The sequence below is a fragment of the Phocoena sinus genome, chromosome 12 (assembly GCF_008692025.1).
Source record: "Phocoena sinus isolate mPhoSin1 chromosome 12, mPhoSin1.pri, whole genome shotgun sequence".
Lineage (NCBI taxonomy): Eukaryota > Metazoa > Chordata > Mammalia > Artiodactyla > Phocoenidae > Phocoena > Phocoena sinus.
Window position 1 is genome coordinate 18,542,346 of NC_045774.1, and position 23,264 is coordinate 18,565,609.

Below are 23,264 nucleotides of genomic sequence, written 5' to 3' on the forward strand. Positions count from 1 at the left end.
AGCCACCTCAATGAGAAGCCCGCACACTGCAACGAAGAGTAGCCCCCGCTCACCGCAAATAGAGAAAGCCCGCGCGCAGCAAGGAAGGCTCAGTGCAGCCAAAAAATTTTTTTAAAAAAGAATTTATTGTCTTTCTGTTGCCCAACCAGCCAATGGGGTTCTCTTCCTGTAACCTCTAACTAACTAAATGACACTTACTGTCCAACAGTTCCCCAAGTCAAACCCCAATAAACCAACGCTCTCAATTTTACTTCCTTGGTACCTTAAAATCCTTTCTCGTCCCTCTAGATTCATTGTCACTACCTGTTATGGGTTAAATTGTGTCTCCCTCAAAAACATGCTGGAGTCCTAACCCCCAACCCCTCACAATGTCACCACTCTTAGAGATATTATCTCCCAGAGATAATCAAGTTAAAATGAGGTCCTTATGAAAAAGGGAAGTTTGGAGACAGACACAAGGAGAATGGTGCGTGAAGAGGAACAGAAAGACCAGGGTGATAAATCTACGAGTCAAAGAATGCCAATGACCAGAACCCCCTAGAAGCTAGCAGAAAGCATGGAGCATCTTCTCCCTCCCAGCCCTCAGTAGGAATCAGTCCAGCTGGCACTTTGATCTCAGACTTGCAGTGTCAGGATTTCTGTTATGTAAGCCACCTACTTTGCCAGTTTGTGGCCCTTTGTTATGGCAGCCTTAGCAAACAAATACACTGACTTCACTTGCCATGATCACACACCTGGGTTATTCTGCAACTTCTACGTGGCTGGTTTCCCTGTCTCCAGTTATGTTTCCCTTCATCCATACAACACACTGCAGTCTTCCGAGTGAGCTTTTTTCCTTTTTGTTTCATGTTTTGTACCTTTTATGATTACATATAATTTCATAGCAATAAGGTTCTAACATTTTTTCTGTTCTTAGAAATTATATTTAGAGTACTTTTTCAATTCATACGTTGCAGACATAATGTTTTAACACAGTCTATTAATGCCATTTTTCTTAAAATCCTCCAAAGCATCTCAGTGCCTCTACGGTTAAATCTGAATCTCTTCTTGCCTTGAGGCCCTTCAGGAAAGGGCCCTGCCAACCTCTGGATCTTACTTCTTGCTAGAGCACCCTAGAACCCCATTTTGCAAACAAAACAAAGATCATACTGAAAAGGTCATATTCTCTCTAATTTCTGAATTTTTACATGTGCTACTCAAGCAGTTCTCTCCTCACCTTCCTCTCAACTCATCCTGACAGATTTAGGACCAGCTGCTATGACTAATTTAGGTATTGGGTTCAATATCACTGAGTCTAATAGTGGCCCTGCTGTGTGATACAATGGTTTCCTATCATAGTAGTTAAAATACTTTATCACAATTGTTATTTTTAGTTACTGGCACATTTCCTTCCTTCTCTCCTTTTTTTTTTTTGCTTTCTTCTAAAAGGCAGTATGCAAATATATTACAAGAAGCAGATAGATTAAAAAGAGAATTCTTCAACCCTTTTATTGCCCTCAGTTTATGTGCTTTTGTTTAGTATTTTCTCTAAAATTTTACCTGTATATAAAATATATAAACAACTATAAACACAAGAAAATATACTTGGAACACCATACACAAAGATAAACTCAAAATGGATTAAAGACCTAAATGTAAGGCCAGACACTATCAAACTCTTAGAGGAAAACATAGGCAGAACACTCTATGACATAAATCACAGCAAGATCCTTTTTGACCCACCTCCTAGAGAAATGGAAATAAAAATAAAAATAAACAAATGGGACCTAATGAAACTTCACAGCTTTTGCACAGCAAAGGAAACCATAAACAAGACCAAAAGACAACCCTCAGAATGGGAGAAAATATTTGCAAATGAAGAAACTGACAAAGCATTCATCTCCAAAACATACAAACAGCTCATGCAGCTCAATATCAAAAAAACAAACAACCCAATCCAAAAACGGGCAGAAGACCTAAATAGACATTTCTCCAAAGAAGACATACAGATGGCCAAGAGGCACATGAAAAGTTGTTCAATATCACTAATTGTTAGAGAAATGCAAATCAAAACTACAATGACGTATCACCTCACACCAGTTAGAATGGGCATCATCAGAAAATCTACAAACAACAAATCCTGGAGAGGGTATGGAGAAAAGGGAACCCTCTTGCACTGTTGGTGGGAATGTAAATTGATACAGCCACTATGGAGAACAGTATGGAGTTTCCTTAAAAATCTAAAAATAGAACTACCATATGACCCAGCAATCCCACTACTGGGCATATACCCTGAGAAAACCATAATTCAAAAAGAGTCACGTACCAAAATGTTCATTGCAGCTCTATTTACAATAGCCATGACATGGAAGCAACCTAAGTGTCCATCAACAGATGAGTGGATAAAGAAGATGTGGCACATATATACAATGGAATATTACTCAGCCATGAAAAGAAATGAAATTGAGTTATTTGTAGTGTGGTAGATGGACCTAGAGTCTGTCATACAGAGTGAAGTCAGTCAGAAAGAGAAATACCGTATACTAACACATATATATGGAATCTAAGAAAAAAAAAATGTCATGAAGAACCTAGGAGCAAGACGGGAATAAAGACACAGACCTACTAGAGAATGGACTTGAGGATATGGGGAGGGGGAAGGGTAAGCTGTGACAAAGTGAGAGAATGGCATGGACATATATACACTACCAAACGTAAAATAGATAGCTAGTGGGAAGCAGCCGCATAGCACAGGGAGGTCGGCTCAGTGCTTTGTGACCACCTAGAGGGGTGGCATAAGGAGGGTGGGAGGGAAGGAGACGCAAGAGGGAAGAGATATGGGAACGTATATATATAACTGATTCACTTTGTTCTAAAGCAGAAACTAACACACCATTGTAAAGCAATTATACTCCAATAAAGATATTAAAAAGGAAAAAAAAAGAAAATATACTTGCGATATACTGTATATATTGTTCTGTAATTTAGTTTTGTTGTTGATTATCTTTCTTTGCAAAAAATGTGAGCATGTTTGTTAAAGGGAAAAAGGTTTTAAGGAACAAATAAATATTAATTATAGAGAAAAATCAGCCAGAATACAATGAATTATTATTTGTGCCTATACTGTCAGAAAGACTTGGGTTTTACTTTTGAAAACCAATTTACCAATATGTATGGTTTCTTTAAAATATTTAATCTCCTTAAAACAATAAATCTTTAGACAATAATCAGAAATTTTCTTTAATATTTACAATAAAATATGCCCATCATATCTCTATTAATACTATAGAAAAAGTAGAAAAGGAAATTTGTAACAACAGGGAATAACCAATAACCAAAAAATTTGTATATTCATGTGAATAATTATTAGATAATCATGAAAAAGAGTTCACAAAATGTCTTAACGGCATTGGGAAATGTTAACACTATAATGTTAAGTAAAAAGTCAGATTATAAAACTTATGTTATTATTTTAATAAGTTAAACTGTGACTAGAAAAAACATTCTAAGAAAATACAATAGAATACTAACAATGATAGTTTCTAGGTTGTTTGATTATGTGTGATTTTTATTTCCTTAATAAATAACATATTTGCCAAACTTTCTGCATAGAAAAAATATATGAAAAGAGAAGACAAGTATTCTAACAACTCATTTAATGAACATTTAACAATATTTAGTGAAGGCCAACTACGTGTCAGGCATATATCAATACGTCCTGTATTGATAAGATATGGTTCCTGCCTCCAATAAATGTTAATTCTCATGGAGGTGTATGTGAAATTAACCAGATAAAATTTGATATGTCACATTCTCAGAAAGAACCAAAGACTATAGAAGCACGACCAGGACTAACTAGTTATATTTGGAGGTTTGGGTATAAAAGATTTGACTCTTGAAAGTGATCCTTAAAAGTGATAAATTTTGCTAGGTGGAAAAATGGAGACAGAATATAACAAGATGAGAGGAAAGGCATGGGCAAGATAAAATCACATCACAAATATGTCAGGAGCTGGTCCATAGCTCCATCAAGAGAGTGCACAGTGTGTTGGGAGGCTGGGCAGGAGTGTTTGTGGTTTGGATTTTACTTTACAGCCAATGGAAATTTGTCCAAAATTTTAAAGATGGGAAATCACATATTTAAATGTGTTTGTTAGAAAGGTAACTACTCTGGTAGTAAAGGATGGATATGTAAATGAATAAAGTGAGAGAGACAGAGAAATAGTTAAAAATGAAGAGTGAATATAACGGAGACATGGACACAGCATTTCTATAGACAAAATATAATGAGGCCCTGAAGTAGTGGAGGACATTGAGAATAAAGAGGAGGGCATAGAGATGAGAGGTATGAGGGAATGAGAATCAAAAGGGCTGATTAATGAAAGAGAGTGGAGTCCACGATGAGGCTATTCATGGAGAATCTATAAATACATATGAAAAGAAGGATGAGTTGGCAGATAAGGAGAAACCTACACAAGAGAAGAGTTAGAGATGGAACAGAACGAGGAGAGAGTAAAAAGAGGGAAGAGTGTTAGGATGTTCAATGAAAGTCAAATACTATGAGGACTAAGAAACCATTATGTGCAACATAGGCTTGATCTTATATAACATTTATATAATCACATTACTCTCTATGTTGTTTCCAAAAGAGTATAAAAGTGAAGTTCAAAATTCACCCAGGATTTTATAGAAAATTTACTGATTTTGATAATATTAATATTTAAAATAAAATATTTAAATTTAAAGTCAATTATTTAATACAAAAATTATTAATATTTTCAAAGGAATGCATTTCCTTTCTGTCACATACCTGAATACAATTTTCTTATCATTGGGTATGTAGTAATCTCTGATTTCCTTTATGGCAAAGGTATTACATGGAGGATCTCGAGACAGACATGGGAGTGGATGATAAGAACCAATGAGGCGCATTTTCCATCGTGAGGATGTTACATACACATCACCAGTATATGCTTCAGCCACGAATGTATATCCTTTCTACAGGAAAAAAGAATTACATAGAAGTAAGTGACATGGTCACTAGTCTCTCAAAGGTACAATAGATGATTTCACAGTATTAAAAATCTTTATTATCTTAATATACATAAAGATCCTAAAATCTATTGATAATCAACAAATCACTAGCATGTTTTGAAATCCCTCTCAAAAATTGCTATCTTACATGTTTTTGGAGAAAATGGAAAACTAACACTTTTGTTTGTATGGTTCCCTAGCTATACAAAAAAAGTGCTTAACTGTGGTAGATGATTACTACATTTCCTGCTAATTCTCCTAATGCTTCCTAAGGCAGATTTTTATCATTATATCATCCTGGATTAGCCCAATAGCTTCCTACTTGATTTCCCTGTCTTCTCAGTATCATCTTTCTAAATATGAGATGAAAAAGGCAGAGGAGTTTATGGAAATGTAGTGCCCTTAGGATGACCACTGGCAGGTAAAGCTATCAAATTAGCAGCAGATCTGGTTCCATGGAACCCAGATGTGAGCCTGGAGATGAGCTCTTTAGGTTGGAGAAAAGAAGCAGTTAAGGAACCTGGGAAAGTGCTAACAGACAAAAGTTCAAAGTAATTCTGAGTTTATAATTCCATACATTTCTAACAAGACAGAAGAATATAGATTTGTATTCCAGTTGCTCTCTGATGCAGAGGAAGCTCTCCAATGTGTCTAGATTTTTAGGAACAAAAGTTAGAAATACACAAGACAGAATGAATTCATAACATTGCAAAAAACACCTAGGAATGTTAACCAAAATTCCAAAACCTGTAATAAGATCAGAATTGCAACACCCATAAGGACCTTTGACATTACGTTTGGGGCAAGAAGAAAAGGAAGATAAATCATGTATGCTAAAGTGTTTTTATCAGCAAAGTGCAGATTTATTGCTGTTTTTGTTATTATTTGGGCTTGTGGTAGTGATCTATTAAAGAAGCAAAACAAAAGTACATGACTCTGATTTTGTGCGTGCCTAGACTCAGAGAACAATTTTGAGAGGAATAAAAGTTTATAAAATGGTAGGATAGATATTGGTAGGTGAAAGTCTAAAGCTAAACCAGTGATAGGATTTTGAGAGGACCTGGTGACTCTAAACCGACCTCAAGACTCTGTAATAGAAGAGTAACATAATCGAGTACTGAGTACTGAGAAACCTCATAGATAAGTATTTCAAATCACAGATTATGGTCTTTGAAAAATTATGAAAAAATATATGTCAAACAATTCTAAAGGATTAACTGTGTAACCAGGTGTTTTTATTTTTTTTAACCTCAGACACTAGTTCTGTGGACGTATGTTAGAAAAAGTTGACCTAAAATAGGCTACATATGTGTCAAATGCCTGGCAAGTGCCAAAATGCGAACGCGATCATGGGCTACGAAACAATGGAGTAATGATCCTCCTTCAGATGGGTTGGAATTCCCTTTAGAGGCTGAATTTAGTTCTGGGAACTACATTTTAGAGGAGACTTAAATAATTTGGAGAAATGTTCAAAGATCAAGAATTGTGATGAAAGGAAAACCATACCACAGAAGGATGACTGAAGCTATTCTTGTATTCATACAGCTCTATATTCTCCTCCTCATTCTCTCCATTTTATTCTAAAAAGACCCAGAGTGAGAGGTTAGAAGAAGGAGGTATTTGACAGAGGGAATGGCTATGCTTGTTGCAATCCTAAATTTACAGTTTAGAAATAATAGTTAAATGGAGATAGAGTGTTTTTCTGCATATTGACTCAAAATGTGTCATTTAAAGCTACCCCCCAAATTCAAGTTTAGTCTAGAAAGGGAGGTCTTCACTGGGAGTACTAAACAAAACCCAAACCAAACCCAAAGTATGCTAGATATAAACAAGAATCAGATTCTTATGTGGTTCAACTAAATATCCTTAAAGATCCCTACAAAAATTAAGTATCAGTGGCTAATATGATTAATATTAGTATACTTATCTAGTCAAGTAAAGAGCTTATCTCTAGAATTTAATGACATCTATGATCTTGATAGAGTCTCCCTTTGGATGATATCATCTTTTTCATATGGATCTTTGGGACTTTTGATTTCCAATCACAAATGAAATAAATTTTTATATTCAAAAGGAAATCTAGGCCAAACTTGACAAACAGACATTATAAAAATAACCCATCAATTGTTCCTGGTGTGAAGACAAGTTTGTTAACGAAGAACTAGTTATCTCGTATAGTATTTGGTTTAACCCAAGATATTCTGCTGGAGAGAGGCAAGGTTTATTAATAAATTTCCCAAGCTATAATTTTTAATAAATTGCTATTTACGAGGACATAAGGGAGAATAAATATAGTGCAAAAGGGAGTTGTATGGAGGGTCAAATTATATTAGGGTCAAATAAATTCAGTTTTTAAGTACCTGTTTGATGTACAGAAATTGTCTTTTATTGGCAAATTCTTCTATTTTTAATTGAAATATAAATACTCTTTCAAAGCAATTAGAAAAATAACATATTGGTGCACAGACTTTGAGTTTTTAAAAATTACATTTAAGTATATAACTCCAAATATACATAACTGCACACAATGTGCAAAATTTAATACAAACAAAATGACTTAAGTCCAATTTACAATTTGATAATATCTTCAAATTTAGTAAAATCAGACTGCATTATTGAGAAAATTTGTATCTCATGAAAAATAGAAAAAAATGATAAGCTTTTAATAAAAGATGAGTTTTTAAATTATAATGAAATAGTATAAAAACTCATTAGTAAAATATAAAGGTTTAACAATAGTTATACACAGCCACACACCTCTATGTATAGATATAAATGGATTAAATGATTTCATGAAAGATTTAATTGCCCTGATTTTTAAAAAGTTTCCTAAAATCTCTAAAATAGTTTAACAGTGAACAAGTAGAATTTGAAATTAAAAACAAATTACATTAGCATCCACAAAACTGAAATACTTAGATATAAATCTAACAAAATATGTATAAAATGTGTATGAAAAAAATTATAAAACGCTGATGAACAAAGTCAAAGGAGAACTAAAAAAATGAAGAGATATTCTATGTTCATGGATAGGAAGAATCAACACTGTGAATATTTCCGTTATTTCCAACTTGATCTATAGATTTAATGCAATCTCATTCAAAATCTCAGCATGCTATTTTATGGATACCAACAAACTGGTTGTAAGGTTTATATGGAGAAGACCAAGAATAACCAACACAATACTGAAAGTGAAAAACAAAGTTGGAGAACTGAAACTAATCGACTTTAAGACTCACTATAAAGCTGTCATCATTAAGACAGTGTCATTTTGACAAAGTAACAGACATACAGATCAATGGAATAGAATAGACCCAGAAATAGACCCACATAAATGTAGTGAACGGATATTTGACAAAAGAGCAAAGGCAATACAATGGATCAAAAACAGTCTTTTCAACAAATGGTGCTGGAAAAACTGGACACCCAAAGCAAAAAAGAGAATCTAGACACAGACCCTCACCCTTCACAAAAATTAACTCCAAACAGATTACAGACCAAAATGTAAAATACAAAACTATAAAACTCTTAGAGGGTAACATAAGAGAAAGCCTAGGAATCTCTTGGGTATGGCAATGACTTTCCAGATCCAACAAAAAAGGCATGATCCACGAAACTGGATCCATGAATTTTAGTGAAGCTGGACTTTATTAAAATTAAAAACTTTTGCTCTGTCAAAGAACATGTCAAGAAAATGAGAAGACAAGCCATAGACTGGGAAAAAATATTTGCAAAAGACACATATGATAAAGGACTGTTTCCAAAATGTACAAAAACTTTTAAAACTCAATAATAAGAAAACTAACAACCTGATTTAAAAATTGGCCAAATATTTTAACAGACACCTCATCAAAGAAGAAATATAGATGGCAAATAAGCATACGAAAAGATGCTCCACATCATATGACATCAGAGAAACTAAAACAACAATGAAATAACACTACACAGGTATTAAAATGGCCAAAATCCAGAACACTGACAACACCAGATGCTGAGGAGGGTATGGAGCAATGGGAGCTCTCATATACTGCTGCAGGAATGAAAAATGTTACAGACATTTTGGAAGCCAGTTTGGTGGTTTCTTACAAAAGTAAACAGTTTGGTGGTTTCTCACTATATGATCCAGAAATTATGCTTCTTGTTATTTACCCAAAGGAGTTAAAAACTTATGTCCATGCAAAAACATGCACACTTTGTTCATGATTGCCAAAACTTGGAAGCAGCCAAGGTGTTCTACAGTAGGTGAATGGATAAATAAACGGTGGTATATCCAGACATGAAATATTATTCAACATTAAAAATAAATGAGCTATTAGCCATGAAAAGACATGAAGAAAGCATAAATGCAGGTTTTAAAGTGAAGGAAGCCAATCTGAAAAGTTTTCTTATGTACTATATGATTCCGACTTCATGACATTTTGGAAAAGACAAAACTATGGAGATAGAGGATCAGTGGTTGGCAGGGCTTGGGGTGGGTGGATAAATAAGTGGAACACAGAGGATTATTAGGGCAGTAAAAATACTCTGCATGATCTCATAATAATGGATGCATGTCATTTTACATTTGTCTAAACCCATAGAAGGTACAACACTGGTACAAACAGCGAACCATATGTAAACTATGGACTTTGTGTGATTATGATGTGTCAATGTAAAATGAGCAATTGTAACAAATGCACCACTCTGGTAGGGGATGTTGATAATGAGGAAGGCTGTGCATGTGGGGGAGAAGAGAGTATAAGCGCTATCTCTGTACTTTCCTCTCAATTTTGCTGACTCTAAAAAATAAAGTCTTATGTTAAAAAATTCTTAAAATAACTCAAAAGAACTATCGGGTTCTTTTAAGGAGAGATATTCTGTATCTTTTATTCCTATAAACCAGTATTCATCAGGTAGATATGTCTAAATTTATACAAAATAATGCATAGAACCATAGAAGTCAGTCACAACCACAGCTCGAAGAGAAAAATAAAGAGGTTCAAAGCCATACAACTAAAGAATGGAACATGAGAGCTACAGGAGATCTCCTGATTTGCAGTGCAGGTATACACTAGCTTTTATCGTGCTTCCCTCTTAGAAGAAGTGACTGGAAACACAAAAATGAGGTTCAGGTAAATAGAGAAGTAACATGATTTGCGTGGACATCAACCATCAGGGTCTGTGTTCAGCAGGAGTAACGTGCCGAGAGTGTCTATTCTTGAAGGAATCTGGGTAGCCCTGGAAAAGGCTGGGGCTGCTGGGATGGTGAGTGGCTGTGTAATCACAATCTTCTGACATGTTTAGGAATAGAATAAAAAACCCACTGGGAAGCTGAGAAAACCTGCTGCTTTGGTTTGGTTTAGGGATAGGAATAAATGTGCTCTTTACCTCCATTTTCATTTTAAGGGTTTGTATGATTTTATGATTTTAATAATGAGGATTTCTAACTTTTCCTTTTGTCATATTTTCTTTGGATAAAAGATAAGAAGGAGGGTGAATGTTCTAGCACTCGCATTAATTACCTTTTGCTGTCAAATACATGGGACTTCTATGGAGAAAGACCAGGACCCTATTCCTCTGTTACGTAGATTGAAAACTCATCTGTTCTACCTTCTGTTGGAACCTCTCAGGGTGCTGACTTCTCACTGCTATTCTATCGTATGAGGAGAATAAATTTTACACCTACCTTATTCTTAGTGTAAAGATAAGGCACCACTTTTTGGAATACCTTTGGCACTTGTTCCATTGTGTCATTATTAACAACGTGGAGCATACAGACTGGAAGTGTAGTATATACTTTGGGAACCAAAGTCATATCTTGAGGAACCAAAAATGTTTCTCTGTAATTACAAAAGCATGAACTTTCCCTTGACATGAATCATAAAGAAAGTCTGAAATTAGGTTTGATGCTAAGAAATAAAAACATAAGTTTAAAGTTGCAAATAACTTAAAAGCAGCATACTGTTTTCCTTTAAAATTCTTATTGATACACTATTTTGTCATGCAAATGCAAACCTTTTAAGAAACCCCATTTATAAGTAATTTGTGATTCTTACCTAATAGGCTATTGCTTCGAAATTAGTAAATTTATTTATATACGGAAAGCGGCTCAATTTATTTTATTATGTTTACCATACTCATAAAAAGTTCTAACAATTAACACTTCATAGTCTTCATATTTTGTTTAAAGAAACATGAATAAAAATTTCTATAATATCTCATTTATGCATAGCAGATATGGAAGAAATTTTAACTAACTTCTGAAAGCAACTTAAACGTTCATATTAATACTTTTACTACTATCATAAAGAATCATAAAGAAAGCTCTGTATATATGAATATTTCATGCCACTTAAGAGTGATATTACTTGCCAATATGATAGCCTCACCTGAATACTATAAACCAAGTATTTGGTGGCTGGTCTGCGTAAGTCACAGTGTAGTCGGCAAAAGCAATCTTAGTTTCTTCATCTTGATAGCATGGATAAGATTCCATAGACTTGCACTTACTTTTAAACATTCGTCTAAAAATTTAAAAATAATTTAAGTACCAATGGTAAAACAACTTTTAAAATAAATTCTATTTACAAAAAAGAAATAGGCAAAAAAACAGCATAAAATATCGTAGTACATTGTTGGCTAGATTGAGTCCTTCATCAAATGGGGGCTCGTGGTGCACGGCACCAAAGCAGGAGAGCCCATTCCAGATTAACCATGATGTCTATCAAAGGTGCCCAAAGTTATTTGAAGTTCTTAGTCAAGAGAGAACCTAATTCATGATCTAAGGAGTAACTGAAATTTATAGATGGGAAATCAGCACTAAAGTTCAACCTATAAGGGTGATTAAACTAGAAGCATGCAAACTAGCAATAAAACTGGGTGGAAGCCACTGAAGGTCTGGGGTTGACTGGAGACTCAATACTAGAATGGAGTTTAAAGTGAGTAATGGATTTGGAAAAAAAGACTAAAAAACCCCCTGAAAATAGAGGCCACGAACAAGGGGAGAGTGCCAGAGTTTTCCTTCTACATGATTTCTGGTGCAACTGAGGTTTCTCCGTGTTTGACCCCTGGAAGCCTGTGGCATATTCCAGAACACGATGGAAGTGATGAGAGAGATCCTCCAGGTCCTGTACCTCCCACTCTGCCAGGAACCGGACCCAGCCTCAGTAGCACCAGGAATCTCAGGTCTTTTATACAATGTCTTGGGTATTAGCTGGGACAGAAGCTATAATGGCCATAGGAATGGTTCTCTGTTAGAGGTCTAGACAGAGCTAGAGGTGCTCTTGGCTTCCAGAAGGTGGATGGCTCAACTGTACTGTCACGGGGAAGCAGAGCCATAGAGATCCTCACAGAGGATAGGATTCACATGCTCCATTTGATCACTGGTCTTTGGTGGTGGGAGGAAAATGACAGGTTTGTATTCGGAAGGATTTTAAAAAGCTTTTCAAAGTAATGACAAGAACAAAGACCAGGGCAATTATATATTCTGATTCTTCTGGGGCAGTCCTGGTTTAGGCTCATATCCCTGGTATAATTATTAATAGTGCTCCCCCGTTCCCTGTCAGAGTGTCCCAGTTTGGTTGATAAATAACCTGATCACCCTCACTAGGAAGTATGACGTGATGGTCGGTCAATGCAGAGTACCCCTGTCAATCATATGGGGGCTGGCTGAGTCTAAATGCAGGAGCTGGCTGAGCCAGTACAGGAACTAAGCAGGCCACATAGGGAACTGAGTGCAGTGGGTCCCACCACGATTCTAAGAGAAGGGTGCAATTTAAAGGCTTTCCAGACTGTCACTGTTTCCATCACACATTCTACACATTTTCATATACCTCAGGAAATTCTAATGAGTATAGGACCATCAAAATCCTGCTGTACCATGTGGAATATCTTAAATGACCCATAGAGAGATATCCCTGACATAATCAAAAGATTTAGTTTTAACTTTGCATCCTAGGACAGAGAGAAAGTTATATTGGAAAACTGAGCCTTGCCCAAAGCCAGCTGTTGAAGTTGTGCCCCTACAGGTCTGAGAATGCAAGGCTAGGCTCAAGGACCTCAAAGTTACTCATGTACTACTACTAATAATAGCAATATTTATAATAACTAATGTTGTGTAATGGCTCAATCTGTAGCATTGTGCTAAATAATTTTCCAGGATTACCTTAATTTATCTTTTCAGCTTTATAAAGGAATAATACTATGAAGTAGATATTATTATCCTTATATTACAGATGAAAAAAACTTAATTTTATGTTCAGGGAGGATAAGAAACTTACCCCAGGTCACACATCTGATAATTAGTAGAAGTGGGGTTAGCATTAGGTCTCATACCAAAAGGTGTGCTTTTGACCGTGTAATTAATGCCTTCTAGGATGAGGAGGTAGCTTTGGATGCTCCTGACATTTAAGTTTAAAGATGGGTGAGACTTGTGAGTTTCATCCGTTCAATAGATTGGGGTGTGCAACTCAGACTATTGAAAGAGCATGGCCAATATCTGCAGTGGATATTCGCTGAGTTTCTTTCTGGGAAATGCTCTTGGCTATGGTAGAAGGAACACATGGAGAGGAACGCCAGCTCCCTGAAGGAGTTATGCCTGTGTTTCAAATACACCTCCATAGTGAACTGACCTGAGTCCCTAATAAGGCAACACATGATTTTAGCACTCCATTTACGTGAAAATTAGATGTAATTTCTGGGCCAGAAATCTTCCTTACAATGTTGAAGCAGTTTGGAGAAGGAGGTTCTTCGTGCTCTCTGTGTCTGTCCAAACAATTGGGGTCTTAGGCAGAAGAGTACCCGTTTTAGAAAACAGGCTTCTGGAGCAAAAGTTTAATCAAGCTGAATTATCAGGTGACAGCAGTATCCACAGGTCAGGACTTGGGTGAGGTGAGTGAGGTACTCGCTCTCAGGGTTGGGAAAATACAAATTTGGATTTTTTCCAAATTAAAAATTTTGACATTTGGCTCATCATGAGATTTTTTCAATAACTTTAGGTTATTTTAAATTTTTATATGTTTACATGCATAATTTTCTATTTGTCGCTTATAAATATAAGTCCAATCATTATTTCATTTTGACCTTGTATCCAGAAACTTTTCTTTAATTTTCTCATTAATTCTAATAAATTCATGTAGGTTTTCTGGCATTTTCTACATATATAACCATGTTGCCTGTAAACAGTAGTTTTATTTCTTCCCTTCAAACTCTGGTGACTTTTATTTTGCTTTATTGCCTTTTTGCCCTTCACAAAATTCCAGGACTATCTTGAATAGAAGTGTTTGTTCAGGCCTCTTTGTCTCATTCTCAAACTCAAGAAAAAGCTTTCAAAATTTCACCACTAATCATGTTTGTAGTAATTGCTTAAAAATAGCAGATACCATAACATATTAAGGAAAGTCTTCTCTAATCCTAGTTTGCTAAAAAATTTAAAAATTTTGAATTTTTGTTAAATTTTTTCAAATGTTTTTTTCTGAACCTAGCCAGAGAACCGAGTGATTTGTTCCTTTTCCCTGTTAATGTGCCGAATTGATGAATTTCCTAATGTTAAACCACTATTACACATCTTAGATTGGGAGAGCCACTTGGTTATAAGGTATTATTCTTTTTATATAATTCTGAGTTTGATTTGCTAATATTTTATTACATTTTTTCATCTAATTTCATGAGGGCATTTGGTTTGCAATTTCACTTTTTTTCCTGTCCTTGTTGAGTTTTTTAAATCAAGGTTATGAGTTGGTAAATGTCTCCTCTTTTTTTCTGTTCTCTGGAATATGTATAAGATTAATCTTATTTCTTAAATTCACTTGTGGATCCATTAGCATATTGCTAGCGAATGTATTATGTATCCTTGCCCTACCAGTGTTTCATCTAGATTATTACTTTTACCACTTCTGCAATAATGCTATAGAACCTTAGAACTCTTTAAAGCTTATTACCCAACTTCTGCATTTTGCATTGGTAAGGTTAAGAATTTACTCTTACATATGGCTCTTAGTGTGATTGTCCTTTGAAAATAGTGTGTCTTATTTCTCTGGTTACTTTGAAGGTTTTTCTTTTGGCCTTTGGTTTTCAGCAATTTGACTACAATGAGTCTGGGTATGGTTCTCTTCGTGTCCTTCCTGCATGGAGTGTGCATGCAGAGTCTCTTGAAGATATGGGTTGATGTATTTTATCAGTTTTGGAAATTTGTCAGCTATTATCTTTTTACATTCTGGGACTATAATGATACAAATATTAGACTTTCTAAGCATGTTCCCCATGTCCCTTAGCTCTTTCCTTATTTTCCACCTTTTTTCTATTGACCTATCTCCCACTTCACTAATCTCTTCCTCTATTCTTCCTGATCTGCTGTTAACTAATTAAAAAGTTTTGAATTTCAGTTGTTAAAAATCTTATTTATGTAATTTCCATTTAACTGTGTTTTATTAATCTAGACTTTTAATTTATTTTCTCTTTCTTTAACCTTTATTTTCTTGGGCATTTCCGTAATACTTACCTTTAGAGATTTGGTCTGCTAGCTCCTACATCACCAAGTGGTCTGCTTCTTTTATATATAATATATATATATATATATATATGATTTTCTCTTAGTTTTTTCAGATTATCCTGCTTTGAACATGGTTTGTGGTTAAAATGCAGTTTTCCTAAGGCTCAATCTACTTCACACTTGTCCCTGTTTCTAGAACGTTGTCCTCCAGGGATTTCAACTGACAACTTTCATTGTTTACTGGAGTCCTCTCCCCTAGCAGGTCCTAAACTCTAACTTTTATCTCTTTAGCACCAAAAGACTTCAAAAAAACTCTGTTTTGCTTCTCAGAGGTTTTATGCTTAGGGTATTAGATAAGTGCAATGAAGACAAACAAAAAGTAGGAAGTGTGGAAGTTCAGAAGGAATGGTATGTTTCTAGCTGTGATGATTAGGAAAAACTCAACAAGTATAGTAGCATTTGAACTGGAACTTACAGTAAGATCATTATACCAATTTACCTTAAGAAAGGTACATCATTAGGTTACAGTAGGAAACAATAAGAAAGGTTACAATAAGAAACATCATTACACTGCTTTACCTTAAGAGAGAAATCGCATACTGTTCTATATTCTGTTCCAGTACAGCCCAAACTTTCTGAAGAGTATCTGCAGCACTGGTATTTTCCTTTGTGCCTAAAAATAACGATAAAAAATAGCAATATCAAGGCTGTAAGGTGCCTGAAAAATCATTTTGTTCTAAGCCCTCCATTTACAGGTGAGGGAGTTGAAACTCACCAGTAAGGTAATATCCAAAGTCTGAGGCTTTACTAGCAGTAAACCATGTTTAAAACATAAAGCTATGAACCTCTAGTCAAGAGCTCTGCTCACAATTATATACTGTTTCCCTTCATCTTTAGTTTAAAAATTATAAAGTGCTCTTTGATCTAATTGAAGATACTCATCAAAGCATTTACAATGAGAGGTCATTTATCACACCAAAAAAAATCCTTATGAAAGCTCTTGTGTCAGAAAAAATAATCCATCCAATTTTTCTAAAAAACAATGGCTAATAGGATCTCACTGAAGCTTAATCTAAAGCATAATCCACGAATGGCTTAAGAGGTGATTTGGCAAGAAAAATGCAAATCCATAATAAGTGCCTCAAATTTAACATGTCAGAAACTGACTTTTTTTCTAATTATCCTAATTTCTTCACAGTACTTACTCATATCTGAAATCAGTATCTTAATATATTTACTTTCTGCTATATGCCTGTGACCACTACAACACAAGATTCATCAGAGCAGAAACCTTGTCAGTTTTACTCTATAAGGCCAGAATCTAGAACAGTTCTGCTAAACTGTTATTATTCAATAAATATGTGTTGAGTGAAAGAATGCAAATGCTACTGAAATATTATTAAGCTGCTCATTTTTGTCTTTATAAAAACAATCATTGTATGAATATAATTTTTACAGCATATATGGACATGTGTATTTTACCACATATGTAATTGGATGAATTTATAATTAATTTTTTTCTGATAGAAAAAAATATAAAAATCAAGCGACAGCAATATTTTTCTACCACAAAACTATGCAATATAGTTTGTGTCTCTTTACACTTGTGTATCTATAGTTTTTACTGCTTAGATGAACATTTTGGTATTTCTCATTAAATGTTTCAGACGTATGTTTAAAACAAAATGTTTCAAAATACTCAAAAGAATTCTATTGGAGGCAAGGCTTTGTCTCTAAAAGCGTTAACAAAAATTGAAGAATGAAAATAATTGAACATAATTTTTTTGCCTCTGCAGTGTATTATTTTGAGCTGTTAAAACAGACCTCACGAAATAGTTTACTTCATATGCAAAATATATTTGATTTAATAAATATAATAATATACTTTAAAAGCACTTTATGCCTTCTAAATGTATGTCACCACAGGCATATATGGAAGCTTCTTCATTAAATTCATTTATTCATTCATTTGCTTCTTTGAAAAATGGTCTAGAAATGTAAAAACTGTCTATGACTTAGCTGAAATTGACTGCTAAAGCATTCTGCTAGGCAAAGGGGATGGACGGAGAAAAAGGCCAGTTTCCTGTTTTTTAAAGAACGCATGATAGATTGGGAAAATGCAGCTGATCATTCATTCATTCTTTCAGCCAGTATTTGTTGTGTGCTCAGTCTGTGCCAGGCATTGCACTATATTCCAGGAACAAAAAGCACGAGTGTACTGACATGCATCCTGAACTCAAGGAAATTCAATATTGATAGAATTAAAAAGAATTAGCTGAGCCGTGAAGTAGAATGACTCTAAAATGCTTTTTGTTAGCATGTAAACAAATATTCATCCTTATTTATGCAAGTTCATTTTATAAATGATTGAAAAAGTATACCTGGTGTTCTAGCTTTCATAAGTAATCTGACGTACGTCCCTCTCCACATGGCTTGAATTTTAATTGCTGCTGCTACTTCCTCAGGAGAATACTCTTTGTCACTTATTGGCACATTACATTTAACATCTACCCATTCCGCTGGAAAGAGAAAAACAAACTTTGGACTGAAAGTTATATCTAATCTCTACCCCAATTTTCACCGCCTTTAACTATTAAAGCCCTCTAATGTATAAAGTGCCACAACGATAGATTTGTTGTTATATTTAACATTGCCTTCTGCAGGTGGTTCTTTTTTAGAATATAAACATTCTGGAGAAGGGAAACACTAAATATTGACACTTTAGTGAACTAGTATTGATTCCTATGTGAAAGTAGCATGAAGGTTCTTTAAAATTGAAAGAAAATGTTAAAATGGTGGGAATAGAACATCGGAAGAGGAGGAAATGAGGGTTACATAGATCAGAGAATCTTCCCTGAACTACTCCAGTGCTACTGTATATATAGTGATTGTCATGCTCTTTAAGGTCAGGAACAAATAAAACTGGGAAATTCTGGGCTGCCCTGGATGTATGTGGGACAGGGGACACACGTCAGATCTTCGGAACCTTTTGAGCTTCTCAGGGCATAGCCTGAACTCTACAACTGTTAATATAGACCCATTCTACCTACTCCACAAAAATTTTGAGTATACTTTTCTCAAATTATTTAGCCCACATAAGGCTAGGAATTCCTTTGTCATATAAATATCTAAAATTAATCAGTACCTAACGAAGCCTCTTCCAAAGAAGAATCAAGTAAGTCCAAGTCCAAAACCAAAGCACGGAATGCAAATTTGAGGTTGGGAAGAGGTTTTGCTATTTGAGCTTTTTTCATTAAATGCCATAAAGAAATATGAAAAACCTGAAAAAGATAAAATGCACTAGTATATTTTTTAAATCAAGAAAATACCCTTACCTGGCCAGAGAGCCTCTAAAAAACTTGAGATACTCTAAAAATAAAAACTATGTATTTCTCAGATATACACACCATCTAGCAGAAGACTCTTTGCAGACTCCCTCATCTGGTAAAAGATGAAAATTATTTATCATTTGACTAATTTTAACTTAATAAGCTTTAATCACCACAACAATGTTTATAATGTACATTCAATTAAAATATAACATTAAATGGATTGAGGAGATATAGTGTAAGATAAAAAATAAGGTTCTTATGCCTAAGCAAGTTAAATACCAGATTTCTTTTATCCCAAGATGCCACCCATTGTAAGACACACTATTAGTTCCTGTGCTTCAAGAAAGAAAATATTCCACTCAAAGTTTTTAATCACTTTCTTGTCACTTACGAGTATTTACTTCCTATTGAAAAAGCTCTTTTAAATTCATTTAGGCATAACTTTTTCATCATGTATCACACTTAAACGTACATGAAAAAATAAACTACATAAATTGGTTAAGTATTCTGAAAACTTATTCATACTCAAACTCCTACTCTTGTAAATCACTTTTTGTAAACACTAAACGTGTGTTTTGTTTGTTTGTTTTTTTAAACGTGTGTTTTTCAATGCAGTTTTGTCCTTCGTGTTGTCAAAGGCTTTGAAAATGCACCATTGCCTAAAGAGTGTTCTCCTTTTCTTTCTGGGGTTTTTCTCAAGCCACCAACCCTCATTCAGGAAGTGCTGATGCTGAGTTGTTCTTGATCTCACCAAAGAGGACCACTGGAAGGTTTTTAGACCGCATCCAGAACACATAGCCCTTCTTCCAAGTTTTTTTTTTCATGGCTTTTATCCTGAAATGCTGATGGATTCCATATATCCAGTCATACCACTGGGAATAACAACCAGCCACTGCACATTTCTGCTTGCTTACTTGTAGCTATTTACATGTTCACAGGGAGTAAAGTGCTTGGTGAATTAGGTAGGGCTCCTGGGGCACTATTTGTGGTGACTTTCAGCCAGTCATACCTCTCCCTCTCTCTCTTTTCCTGAGCCATGGGGGAGTCATTCTGGTGTGAGGAGAACCCCTTTCCCTTCACATTTCTTCGAGAGGCTCTACCATGCCATTTAATTCTCTTCCCCTAAGGATTAGGCTTTTGTCAAACATATTTCTTTTGAAACGGAGACGATATGAATTCTTATGAACAAGTCCATGTCCATGTGTGTGCAGAGAATTCTGGAGGTCACCTGGCCAGCAATGATTGTAAGGAACCACCAATGATAAGACACTCTGATTTCATTCTGATATTAAAGGGGAAAAGCAATGTTCGTCTTAGAATTGGTGAAATACAGTGCTCTGCAAAGGCATATGACTATTGCATTTCCTGCGTAGTCTACATTTTCTGACAACTCCTCACCTCTCTTCGTATGTATAGAAACAGGGACCTAGTCCCACAGTCTGTATCTGTACCTGCCCCATCAGCTAGCAATGGTGGACAAGCCTGCGAGGAAGCCTCTAACCCAAGCTGAGCAAATCTTTGTCACTGCGGCCAATATATATATTTTTAATTTTTATTGGAGTATAGTTGATTTACAATGTTGTGTTAGTTTCACGTGTACAGCAAAGTGAATCAGTTATACATATACATGTGGCCACTCTTTTTTAGATTCTTTTCCCAAATAAGTCATTACAGAGTATTGAGTTCCCTGTGCTTTGGCCAGTAATTTGACACCAGGATCAAGATATTCTAAACTGGCCTTGTATGAAAAGGCAATATAAAATTCAGGAGCCATGTTTTCCATGATGTGAACTTAAGAGGAGAGAAAACATGTTTATAAAGAGAAAAAATGGAGAAGACAAGTTCTGAGGGCCTTCTTTTTCCCTCTTCAAAGTTCCTCACTGAGTCATTCCTGTTCTTATGTGTCCAGAAGGTGTCCCTGTATTGTTATAACAAATCAGCACATCCAGCTCCTTGTTGTGGCTTAAATAAGCTAGATGTGTCCTCGTGACATGCCTAATAAAATGCCCTAAATAGTTCAACATCTAAGGTAAAATTTTTTTGAAAAAATCATGATGTTAATCCTCATACTCTCTGTTACAAATTAGTGTTCAGAGTCTTTGGTGATACTGACATTTGGTAGTGCTTGAGTCTGTTCTACACGTGAATATGGGTGACAACAGTGAACTCAGAACCGTGGGCAGTAAGTGGCCAGTACTCTTAATCCTTCCTTAAGACACAGGCATGCTAGAGAGTGGGGAATAAATCTTACAGAGATTCATGGACTTACCACATCGGTGGAGATTTAGGGGGTCCAGAAGGCTAGGCATGCTGGGACATCCTCTCTAAGGTAAAGGCTAAGACATAACTAAGAAAGAGGCCAGTACTTGCTGGTCCTCTCTGCATTTGGGTAGTAGAATATTCTGCTTTGGGGAGTATTATTTCAATGCATTCATTGAGTGACTCTGAAGACCATCAGCTTTGAGTGGGATCCAATGCAAGAGAGGCATCTGCAGGAAACTTGAGCATCCCAAGAAAGAAAGATCACCTGGTCCAGTTCTGTTGTAAACATGCCACTGAAACACCTCCCAGCAAATGCACAAATGTTATTTACTACTGAGAGAGTCCTTATCTATGGGGTCTTTATAGTACAATGCACCTCATCTGTCTAGAATTGTTTACAGTAGACAAATTTGGAATCGATTTATGGAGCATGGCTCTCTGAAAAATGTCACGTAACTGTGTAATATACAAGTATAAAATGGAGATGTTTCATTACCAAAATAGCTCCCTTTTGTGTAAGTGATACATGCACAAAGACCCCTTACATATTAGATCCGGGCTAGCATCAAAAGGCCTATACAAAAGTAATCTTCATAGCAGAGATGGTGACGATGAATGGGCCCAACAGTATGGGCTCTCTTTCACCCAGGCTTAGCTGTCTCAACTGTCGGTCGCAAAAACTGACTCATTATTTAATATGGTATCATCCTCCGGGTGTACAGTCAGTTAGTTCACGACAAGTTGGTATCAGTGGACTTCTGTCAAGGAGGGGTGGGCAGTGATTCATCCTTACTAGAATTGAGACTTACCTCAAATATGAGTTTGTTTTCCCTGTATTTGGTGCCTCTGCCAGCATTGTTATCTTAGGGGTTACAGAGACATGGATCCAGCCTAACATTCCCCTTGGACCAAGGATCAAGTAATACAGTGAACATTTAATCACTGGGGAATGTTTGAGACTCACTGGTCCTAACATATACCATAGAAAGGATTGATAAAATTCCTGGCAGATTGGGAAGGCATATAAAAGGCTCAGCTAAGAAGCCAGCCTGGTGATGACATCCTGCAAAACTGAGACAGTATCCTCCAGAATACAGAATATTTGTATAAGACCAAAGATCAATACACAGTACTATGACTGTTAATAGCTATAATATACTGGCCTGAGGTTCAAAAATTAGAAGTAGGAGTGGCCTCTCTCACCATCATTTCCAGTGGTCCACTTTCAATAATTAGTGTTCTCTGTCCCCACAACAGGGAGTTTCTGTACTGGAGGACCTAATTCCTGGGGGTGGATAGCAGGAAATAGTTTCACCAGGGAACACAGTATGATTTACAATAAACCTAAACTCTGATATATTCCTAGTTGCTTTGAGATCCTCTTCCTGGTGGATAAGCAGGAAAAAAGAAACTAATATAATGGAGTGGTGGGAGGAATTCATCCTCATTGTCATGAGGGGCTAGGTTTCTGCTACATAATGAGGACAAGAAGAATTATGTCTGGATTCGCTGGGACATTTCTTGGTGCTTCCACAGTGAATGCTTAATTACAACAATCTCAGCCTGATGAGAATAAGGCAATCAAGGTCTGTACGCATCAAGATTGAAGGTCTGGGGCACCAACCAGGCAAGCAACTAGAGCAGCTGGAAGAAAGGGAAATCTAGAATAGGTGGTAGAGGAGAGATGTTGACTACCAATTCTGGCCTTAGGGCCAGCTGTAGCAGTGGATACTACAGCTTTCTTGTTATATGATAATTTGATTATTTATTTATTTTTAGAGCTTATGACCACCACCAAGAGCCATCTAGAGCCACCACCTTGAGGACTGGATGGACAGAATTAACTTGAGGACCAATCAGACTAGTTAAAGAGGTAAGTCATGGCAGGTTTTTGGAGATTGCGTACGCCCGAGGTGAGTGGTTTTCAACTGGGAGTGATTTGTGTCCCGGGTAGGGTTGACAGATAAGATACAAGAAACTGTAAGGGCAAATACCAGTTTAAACAAAACAAGACAATTCTCCTTATGGAAAATAAAGGAAGAGACTCTTCCCCTCCCTTTTCTTAGAGCATTCACTTTAGAAAACTTATAATTTCAAGTTCTCTCTCTCTCTTCTTCTTTGAAATATATGTAAATATTTTTAAAGGCTAAATAGCTATCTTGCCAGCTTTAAGATCCAGGAATATCTTT

At 35.7% G+C, this 23,264-nt stretch overlaps 1 protein-coding gene across 4 annotated transcripts in view; it reads right to left on the reverse strand.

Annotated features, from left to right (window-relative positions):
* ADGB (androglobin) overlaps positions 1-23,264 on the reverse strand; it is a 143,319-nt gene that overhangs the window by 38,035 nt on the left and 82,020 nt on the right. For all 4 annotated transcript variants that reach the window (XM_032651183.1, XM_032651180.1, XM_032651182.1 and 1 more), the window contains exons 21-26: positions 18,627-18,762; positions 17,863-18,000; positions 16,061-16,154; positions 11,382-11,516; positions 10,679-10,832; positions 4,790-4,977 (exon numbers count right to left, since the gene is read on the reverse strand). In XM_032651183.1, the coding sequence (XP_032507074.1) occupies positions 4,790-4,977; positions 10,679-10,832; positions 11,382-11,516; positions 16,061-16,154; positions 17,863-18,000; positions 18,627-18,762 (845 nt within the window). The remainder of the gene's footprint in view (positions 1-4,789; positions 4,978-10,678; positions 10,833-11,381; positions 11,517-16,060; positions 16,155-17,862; positions 18,001-18,626; positions 18,763-23,264) is intronic.